Source organism: Coffea arabica, chromosome 2c (genome assembly GCF_036785885.1).
Source record: "Coffea arabica cultivar ET-39 chromosome 2c, Coffea Arabica ET-39 HiFi, whole genome shotgun sequence".
NCBI classification, from domain to species: domain Eukaryota; kingdom Viridiplantae; phylum Streptophyta; class Magnoliopsida; order Gentianales; family Rubiaceae; genus Coffea; species Coffea arabica.
Window position 1 is genome coordinate 66,394,638 of NC_092312.1, and position 10,875 is coordinate 66,405,512.

At 32.7% G+C, this 10,875-nt stretch overlaps 1 protein-coding gene across 1 annotated transcript; it reads right to left on the reverse strand.

Annotated features, from left to right (window-relative positions):
* Positions 1-8,373: 8,373 nt before the first annotated feature.
* On the reverse strand, positions 8,374-10,875 carry LOC113724526 (late embryogenesis abundant protein 47-like). The gene is made up of 3 exons (XM_027247420.2): positions 10,758-10,875; positions 9,210-9,479; positions 8,374-8,553 (listed from the first exon to the last, which is right to left on the reverse strand). The coding sequence occupies exons 1-3, from the start codon at positions 10,857-10,859 to the stop codon at positions 8,374-8,376; spliced, it is 552 nt and encodes a 183-aa protein (XP_027103221.1). The 5' UTR covers positions 10,860-10,875.

Sequence of the window (10,875 nt, forward strand, 5' to 3'; positions counted from 1 at the left end):
TATTCTACCTCCATCGATCTTTCCTGCAAATCTTGCATCAATTCAATCAAAGATTTTTGTTTGGAGTCTCAATTTTCTGTTAGCTAGATAATTAAAATATTTGTGTCATTCATTTGCAATTATATCTCTTAAATTTGTCTCTTTTATTTAGTGTAAGAAATTTATTTTCTTTTTCATCACCTTAATACCATAAGGTCTATTCCAAAGATGTAAAGAAGTTGGGGAAGATTTTTAACATTATTTTGGTTATATTTTTTTCAAAAATAATTAGTTCTATTCAATTCTTTTCCGAACTTGATTTCACAATTGACTTATTTGAGATACGGTCTTATACCATAATATCCTTGGGGAAGTTACCAAATACTTATTATCCTTGTGTTTGTTGTGTTGTAGAAGTATGAAATGTGTGAAAATGGTGATGTACTCAAAATTATTAAGAAACTTCGTTTTGTCCATTAGATATTCTAATATGTACTAAATTTATGAGATCGATTTGATTATTGGATGAAATGTGTGAAAATGGTGATGTATGGACTTTAATTATAATATCTCTACCAATATTAATTGGAAAAGCATGTTTTTTTATTGAAAAACATGTTGATATTAAGTAGAAAATAATTTTTTTTTATTGAAAAATAGTTTTTTTTAGGGGCGGGTACCCTATGACCCGCCCCTTTTTTTCGGGTACCCGCTATTCGGGTACCCGAAAATATTAGGAGCGGGTTAGGGTCGCAAAATGGTTGATCCGATATATTAGGGTCGGGTCAGCCAAATCATGTTAGGGGTGGGTACCCGACCCGTGCCCTTAGCGGGTACCCGAAAATATTAGGAGCGGGTTAGGGTCGCAAAATGGCTGATCCGATATATTAGGGTCGGGTCAGCCAAATCATGTTAGGGGTGGGTACCCGACCCGTGCCCGCCCCTAGTTATAGCGGTTGTGCTCTATCACGAGAAAGCAACAAAGTGAGGATGCATTGCTAGTATATGAACGTTCTACTTTCTTTTTTGGGATAATTTCAGATACCTTCCTTGAGGTTTTTGACAATTGCACTTAAATATCTTCTAAAATTAAAAATTACACGCACCTCCCCTTTGTGATGGATGTGACAACATGTCAGCACCAGAAGCCTTCTAATGACCAACTTGCCCTCAAAAGATTGTGGCTAATATTATTGCAAAAACAAAGGAAAAAAATTGCCTACAATAATAATACTTCTTTTATTTGCTTCTTGGCGCGAGCATCTACAGCAAATTGTAATTGCCAAGACATTAGTAGCAGCATGAGCATGAGTTTTTGAATGGGGTGTTGCAATGTAATGCTATATGGCAATGCACTCCAGAATGTAGATCTTTTGCGTATCAGAAACGGTCATGGACTTGGCAGTGCATAGTCTCTTAGGCTAGGCAATCCTTACCATCTTAAACGATAGTTTGAGATGGTGTTTTTGTGTTCTACGGATTGCCTTGCATATGTATTAGTGTTGTGGCCCACATAATAGTCTTCAAACTATCTTCTTTTGTTGCTTGGACTGCTTAGCATGGACATGTAATTAAGTGGAACATACTTACTTGTCCTTATGCTGTTTAAGGCTTGTAGTGGACTTATTTTTCCAGTTATATGTTTAATAGGCATATGCAACTGTACAAAACTTCGTAATCTTCGAATGTATTCTTTGTGTGACTCACGATTCAATCCCTTGAAGAAATTCGCGAGTAAGAAAATCTGGTAATGAATTATTTTCACCTTTAATATATTCAATTTCAAAATAAAAAACAGATAAAATAGCTTGCCATCTAGCAAATATTTGTTTTGAAACAAAATTTTTAACATCTTTTTGTAAAATTTCTTTTGCTGATTTGCAATCAACTCTTAATAAAAAAGGTATAAATAGATGTAGGATTTCAAAAGACAGGCATTGATCAATTAATGTGATCTGAGCCTTCCTTATTGTAAACCTTCTCCTTATTTCCAATAAAATCAGAAGTTTGTTCATATTCGCTTCCACACCCCACGTTCATCTAATATCTAAATTCAAGACTATTCAAGAACTTTAATTACAAGTAAGTTCAAAACTTTCTCTTCATTTTCTTTCCACGAGCCTGATTTCAAATATCTATCTTTTTCTGCTATAATAATTTGCTAATATCCTGGTTGTAAATCAAATTTTGAAAATATTTTTGCATTAAATAATCTATTTAATAAATCTCTCTTATTTGGAATTGGATATCTAATCCATCGTAACATTTTATTTAATGGTTTATAGTTAATAACTAATCTTGGAACTCCTCTTTCTTTTTCAGCTTGATTCATTACATAAAAAGCTGCACAACTCCAAGGTGATTTTGAATGAGTTATTAATTTCTTTTCTAACAAAGTTTGTATTTCCTTTTTACAAAATTCTAAATATTCTTTATTCATTTGAATAGGTCTAGCTTTAGTAGGAATATCCTTATCTGAATATCTTATTTCATATGGTAATTCTACTATATGTTTTTTCCTTTTCCAAAAAGCATTTGGAATGTCTGCACATACTTCTTTTTTAATTAATTCTTCTATACTGCACAAAAGGTCGCTGCTATACAGAACCAGCCCATGCATGAAAGCATTAATTAAAAAGGAAATAAATAATTGAAATCAGGCTTGTTGAAAGAAAATAAAGAGAGAGTTTTGAACTTACTTGTAATTAAAGTTCTTGAATAGTTTTGAATTTAGATATTAGATGAGTGTGGGCCGTGGAAGCGAATATGAATGAAAGCTTGGGATTTTATTGGAAACTAAGAGAATGTTTACAATAGGGAAGGCTCAGATCACATAAATTGATCGATGCCTGTCTTTTGAAATCCTACATCTATTTATACATGAATTGAATTGAAATGCTCATTTCATTTGAATCTTATCTTTTTATCTTCGTAATCTTGAAATCTTCGTCTGATTGGATGGAACAATCCGTAGCTTTTGAAATGTAGCCAACAATCCTAACTTTTAGTAGTCATACGGATCTTGTGCGCATGGTCCACCAAAAGGGTCAGATGTTTGAGTGGGTGATGACCAAGATTCCTCCGCCGTAGTGGATCCAGTTATTGTGGGTTCTTGATTTGAAATTCCTTTGTCTTCTTTTGTTTGTTCCTTCGAATAATTCAGATATTCTTGAAGCATATCCGGATTTGTCATCATTTTTTAAAGGAAAAAATCTTGAGTTGGATTTGCTACTTCTGTCTCTTTTCCTTTTGAAGGGGTGTTTGGCCTTTGAATACTTGAAGAGGCAGCGACCTTTTGAAGCGGACCTTTTTCTTTTGTTTGAACTGTCACTAATTGCTGCATAGTCCATTTGAGTTTTTCACCTGTTTGAAGAAATTTGAGTACTGTCTCTTGGGAGCATATTTCTTGTTTGAATTCATCCCACCATTTAACTTTGAATTCACGAGCCAAAGACATTGGTAATGGTGCTTCTAAATCTTGCATAATTTTAAAACTCCAGCAAAATATCCAAGGTACTTTGAATTCTGCGTGAAATAATATTGAGCGAGTGTATTCTTCTCCTTGAATCTTTTTGCAATAAGTCTAAAATCCCATTAACACTTTTGGAGGATATATCTCCTATTGAGGTTCATAATATCTCCACCAATGATAGAACCAAATTGGAAAATCCTTTGGGCAATGTTCATGGAATATAAAAAACCATGAATGATCAAATGGTCTGTATAGAAAAGCTCTATACCAGGCCTGTTTGTAATCTTGATATGTGAATCCTTCTGGAATCCTTCGGAGTGAAAAATTCTTTTTGACTAAATGGAGGCTCATTCTCCTGGGGAGCAAACCTTTTTAATTATACATTTGCAATGGACTATTTCCTTTGGATTTGAAGGATTGGGTTTTGCAATAATTTCGACTGATCTAGTATCAACTAGAATCAGTTCATAATAAGATTGATTTTTGAGGGGGTCATCAGGACACCAATAGCATTCTTCTGGGAAAATCCTCTGAGTAAGTGTTTTGTAAATTTTTTAACTCAAATATGCATTTTTTTTTTGCATTGAATAGCATTGATATATCTTCTTCCTCTTCCTCATTTATCATGATTGCTAATATTTTTTCCTTTAATTCTGAATTATTTGAAAATATTTCATGTATCTTTTGCTTTACTTTGCAATTATTGGCTTTATGTCCTAATCTTCCGCATTTCCAGCAAGTAATATTTCTATTGTTTTGAAATCTTTTCTTAAATTTCTTATAATAGGGTTCATTGGAAATCCTAGAAGGTTGTCTTCTCCCTTTTTTAATATAATCAGATTTTTTGTAAGATTTTCCTTTTAATGCAGAAGGTGATCTAATACCTTGAATACCAAAAGTTTCACAAAATGATCCTACTTCTTATTTTTGTGATCCATACTTTTGTTGCATTTTTAATTCTGTGCATAATGCTAATCTTTCTTTTTTAATAAATCCTAATAATTGTCCCAGTGACTCCTTCTAATGATAATATATCTGTACCCATTTCTTTTTGTAAATTAGTCATAATTCTTTGAGAAAATAAAGTTGGTAGTCCAGTGATAAATTTTTCTTTCCAAAATGACATATTACAATCAAGTCTTCTTAATACATGTGTTAAAAACATATCTTTGTACCATCTGTAATCTGTAAGAGTTGGACATCTTAAATTGGTCAAAAACATTTTATTAGAATGTAACTCTTCTTTTGGATTTCCTACAAAATACATTGCAATTGTTACTATCAAGAATTCTGCTGCATCTGATTTAGTAGTGATGTTACCTTGCTCATCTCCAACTTCTATAGTGTGATTTAATATTGCAGTTTTGCTTTCTAATGTTAAAGCATTATCCCACCAATTTTTTAATTGGCTTATGAATCCTGATATTAATATTGTTGCAATTTATTTTTCATCTGCATGTCTTACTTTATATGCTAATCTTGCCATTCCCATTTCTTGTAATGTATTTAATATCTCATATTCTACTTTGCCATCTATATTCCATTCATATATTGATTTTCCATCATATTTACTGGTGTGAAATTTTGATCTTTCTTCATATTGAATATCTGGAGGTGTAGGTCTTGTATAATAATTTCTAGTGTCTATCATTTTCCAATTTTTATAGTTTCTTTGGGGTTTTTTTATATTTTTTCTAGAAATTTTATTTATAGTATTATCAAATTGTCCTTCAACTATATCTATTAACTGATTGTTTTGGTTTTCTTCTTCTATGTCTGAAAATTCTTCTGGAGTGCTTGTTTTTTCAGATTCTGAAATCTCTTTAATTTTTCCTTGTTCTATCGTATGAATTCTTGATGTATTAGGGTCTGTAATTGTTAAACTTCTTTGAATTCTTCCTAATATTTGTGCTTGTGCTAATTCTTCTTCTTGTTTATATTGCAGGCTTCTAGGTTGGAAATGTGGTGCTGAAATATCATTAGGAAATTTGGGTGTGGAAATTCCTGGAATAGCTTCTATCCTTTTTTCTAATTTATTTCCTATTGTTTGAATTTTTGTATCTAAATATTCTACATTTTGGGATACCGAATGTAATAATTGATTTGTATAATTATTTTGATGATATACTTTTTAATATCTTCATAAACTAATATTGCATTATCTTGCGCTACTCTGCCTTTTTTAAATGGGGAGGCCGTGGTTAAATCATTAATTTTGATTTCTTGTAATGGAGGATGTATTGAAGTAACTATAGTATTATCTGCTAATGTCCATTTTTTGTAAAGACTAGTTTGAACATTTATAGTAGGGATATTATATGGTGTATTAGTAATTTTATTTTTAATCATATAATATTCTATCCATTTGAAAAAATAAATTTCTAATTGTCTTTCTTCTACTTCTTTATACCATAATTCTTTTAATTTTTTCTGACATATTTGATCTAATTTTGAAAACCATTCTCTATATTCATTATTTTCTTCATCAAATATTTCTTCTTCTAATTTATTAAAATCTATTTTTCTTTTTAATTTTATCATATTAATTTCTCCTGCCATTTGTGAATGTGTGGGTGAATATTCACTTTTGTTTGTCTGTATTATTTCTGGAATAGGACTTTTAAACTTATAATTTGTATCTTGACTTTGAACTGGTTGAACGGTTTCTGGAAAGTCTGACATAGAGTGCCTAGGAGGTTGTGTATATGAATAAGATTTGTAAGAACTAGGGGTCTTTCTCTAAAAAGGAAATTGTAATGTTACCGTTCCATCTACTTCTTCAATAATTTGTTCTACTTCCGTTTGTTCTATATTTATAGGAATTTGTGGATTAGTTATTTGAAATTCTTGTGGAATAGTTATTTCATTCCATTTTAATTTTTTAGGAGTAAATGCATTAGATTTTTCTGCTTGTAATTCTAATAAAACTGTTTCATCTTTTGAACTAGGTACCATTATACATTTTGGTGAAATTTGAGAGGATAATAGTTTAAAATATACTTTATATATTATAGCAAAATTTTTACATTTTTTGTGAAATTCGTTTCCTTGTAAGTGAATATCTAAGACTAATGAATCCATTATTAATGGGTCTGTCATGTCTAATGAATAGTTAGGTGCACAATTAAAATAAATAGGACCACTACATGTGTTGGTTTGAATTAATGCTAATAAAGAGCTTTTATATCTTTTAAGCTTTTTATCTCTTAATGCCATGAAGATTGGGGCATCAACCCCCATATGAACTAAGGGTTTTACGGCTACTTGTACCAAACCTATCTGAATATATCTATATCCATTATTAATATATTTTTGTAATGATTGGTCATTCAATAAATATATAGTTTGAAATTGTTCGTTTATAGATCGACTCCTCATGTATTTTTATAGTCATTGCTACTTTGAAATCAAATAATCCTACTTTGTAAATTTCTTCAATGTTCTATTCAGGTATAGTCCAATTTGAACTATCTATTTCCATCTTAATTTCATTACTTAACACCAAGTCTGAATTCTTTGAATCCGATTTAGTCATCCATCGCTTTAATTTAGCTGCCATTTTTGCTAATCTCTTCTATTCATCTATCCTATAGGAACACCAGAGTCTTATGCCGGGAACACCAACTCTTTAGGCTTACCAACGGTCTCACTAAGTCTCAATGACTTACCAACACAGCATAGAAAACAGTCAGAATATAGCAGAAATAGTAACTTTAATTAAAACAATTTCTGACCAGGCTCTGATACCAGAACTCAAACCTGAAATTCATAAACTAGCATGCAAAAGGTGTTGTTGCTACAATGTGTCCACCAAGCATTTGCCTTTTGGTTTCATCACTACATAACTACTGAGGCTATGCATGTTGGTGGTACATTATTGCATGACTATGGACTAATCAAATGAATTTTACAGTTTGTATGAATATTTATGCAGCTAGTAAACTCAAATTTTCCATTGTCAGCTTTTCGATTGATGAAATTTAATTGCTTCCAACTGATAGAGCCACTGCAATCTGCCTAACTCTTCCTGCTTCGAACGGTCAAAAGTGCAGAATTGCATATCTACTCTTTGCTATACTGAGAGGATCACTACTACTTTCATCTCTTTTTCCCTTTTTTAATTAATTTTTATAAACAAAGTGTTAAATGTTTTGTTCAGAATATAAAGAGGGTAAAGGTGGCAAAATTTTGTATGTCAATACCATTTCCCGCTTTTTTTTAACTTTCTTTTGCTGACAGGGGCCGCAATATTTATCAAATGTGTCCATCCAGGAGAGATGAGTGTAATTTTTAATTTTAGATGGTATTTAAGTGTAATTGTTAGAAACCTCGAGGGAGGAATATGAAATTACCCCTTTCTTTTTTGACCAGCTCCAAATAATTATGTCAGTTTCGTAAAGTTAAAATCTTATAATTAACATGAATAGTTGCATGGGATTGGAGCTTTTAGCCAGCGGATTCAAGATGTACATGTTTAAAGAAATATGGAAATTGCAAGGGGATTCCACACGTCTTTCATTGTTATTACAAAATGTCACATTATTTCAATTCAGATTGGCTGGTTAAACTTACCACATGGAATTTAGATCGAAGGAAATAGGCCTAGAGAAGTCAAACTCAATATCAAACATATTTGACTCCGGCAGTGTCCTTGGATTGGATTATCCATCTTTCAATAGAATCGCTAAAAACCCATACCTCAGATTTTTCTCAACATGTTATAGGAGGAGGATGTATATATGATAAGATGGTTCTGCTAATAAACGAATCATGGTCACGAACAATGCATGGAGTTTCTTAATGTGAGACCAATAAATATGAAATCACGGCCTCAAACAATGCAACAAGGTTCTTGATAGCTACATTTGGATCTTTAGATGAATCTAGATCTGAAATACAAGTCACTAAGATGGAGTCTCTGATTAGCTTGGCTGGCTGTTCCGGTTCATCGTTTGGTTGAGCCTTGCAGCTGCAGCCAAAGAAGCTGCAACGCCACCTGGACGAGTGGTCAGGTTTGGATCATTCCTCAGCTCTGCACCTATCACCCCCTCAGCATCTCGGCGAGTCACCGGCTTGTCTGCTGGCAATTTCGTGCATGCCTCCTACCCAAAAGCAAATGCCATGACATAACATTCCATTCTAAAATACCAAAAAAAACAAAAAAAATGACGGAGAGTATTCATGGGATTATTAGCTCATTTAAAGTAATTACTCCCTCCGTCCTATTTTGATAGTCCTATTTTCCTTTTTCGTTTGTCTTAATTTGTAGTCCACTTTCCAATTGAAGAATGTAGTTATCTTTTAATTTCTCTAAAATATTTTTATTCAATGTAGGTTGTTATTAGCATAGACTACCTTGTTTAATATAGATTATTATTTACCCCGTTTAATGTAAAATGAGAATTGATTCTTTCTTGACCATCAATTCAAATTTTCATAAACAATCGATTCAAGTTTCTATGAATAATTAATATAAAGTTGTACTCTATTTAATGTAAGGGTATTTTAGAAAAATAGCAATCTAAATTTATTTTTTCAACAAAATTAACTATTTTTTCTTAAACTGCGTAAAAAAAGAACTAGAACTATCAAAATGGGACAGAGAGGGAGTATGTTTTTAGACTTTGCACAACTACACCACATAACACACCTAAATATGAGATTGAAGTTTCCTGGTGCATTCACCGCCATTATGAATATCAAACATCGATCAAAGTATAAGCATGCAGATGACAAAAAGATGCAAGTAATATTGTACCGATAAAACATCTGCCAACTTTGTTTTGTCCTCATCCCTTGTAACTCGAGCATTACGGGTTGCTGCAGATTGAGCTGCAGCAGCAACGCCACCAGGGACAATGTTGGTACGACCTGTTGCTCTAACTTCCGCTGCTTGTATTGCAGCTGCATCACTATAATCCACAGGCTTATTTCCTGCTGTGAGAACTGCGGCCTCAAGTGCTTCACCAATGGTGATGCTGCTCCTCAGTTCGTGTGGAAGAGCTATTTGGCCATCTTGCTGGCCAACCTAGCACAATATATGTTCCCAACTCAAACAAGTAAGTATTGGATTCCTTTTTCATCTTCTCTTTACTTTATAATGAATGAAAGAACATCACGTGGACTTAGGCCTTAATAGTTGCAACTGCAATTTAGTAGAGGCCAATTAGCGGTCCAAAACGAGTTGTAATCGATGTGGCTCAATTTGGATTGTCCTAATTTGTTTTTGGAAACAAAAAATAAAATAAAATAAAAACTTTGATATTTGAACCTAATCTAATTGGAACACATTATGGCAATCTAATTTGGACCACTAATTGTTACCTACGATTACACCTACAACTGGATTAACCGAATTAATGTGTAAAAACAATTAAATCAACAGGTGGATCAAGGTTAATTTCTTAGAATAGTATCTATTGATTTAAACATTTCAATGGTTTGAGGATGAAAATCTAAGAACTTCTCTAGCTACCACCTCTTGGTAACTTGGGGTGCACGGTATAATTTGGAAAACATTTTTCATATATTTCTGTTCTTGAGGTCATTTGAGCACATCCTATAACTTATGCCTTGTTAAGAACTTGAAATCCTATGATCTATGTGAATAGGTGGGTGGGTGCATACGATCTATATGACCTATGATCTATGTGAATAGGTGGAGGAAAGATTCACAAAGGTACTCCCTCCGTTCCTATTTAAATGACCCTAACCCAATTTTTCCTTTTATCTGTTCTTTTATTATATCAACAAGAAAGTATTTATGAACTTTTTTTTTTTGGTCCAAATTTATCCTTATTTATACTCCCAACTTTCTTTGAGTTGGGATTATGAGAAATTAAATGCAGTGTTTGTAGCGTTAAACATTAGAAAATGGGAGAGAGTAGATTACAGGCATTAATTATGGAGATTTATGGGTGAGTAGAAAGATAAATTAAAGGGTAGTTTTGGATAAACATTTACTCCTCCAAATTAACAGCTAGTATGTACCAATGTATCTAACTTTTTTGCTATATGTTTTCATGCATAGAATGTATATTTCACTAATTAGAATAAGTATCGTAATTACCCCAAAAAAAAAACAAAGAAAAATCATGCGTGCTCTCAATAGCAATACAATATTTCAAAAAAAAAAAAAAAGTAAAGTTAAAATAATGAGCTATGCAAAATAAAGAGAACCCGTGCCAGATGGGAGGGAGGGTTGGGTTGGATGGTACGGGGGGAGGGAGTGTAAGTGAGAGATCTCGGGTTCGAGTCCTCCTGCTTATACTAAAAAAAAAAAAATTACAAAAAAAAAAAAGAGAACCTGTGCCAGATGAGCTAGGACAGCTTCCTTTGATGCAACATCACCACCACATTTCACTTGTTCTTCTTCAGATTGAGGCCTAATTAGCTGTTCTCGACTCATTTTCCACTGCTGGAGA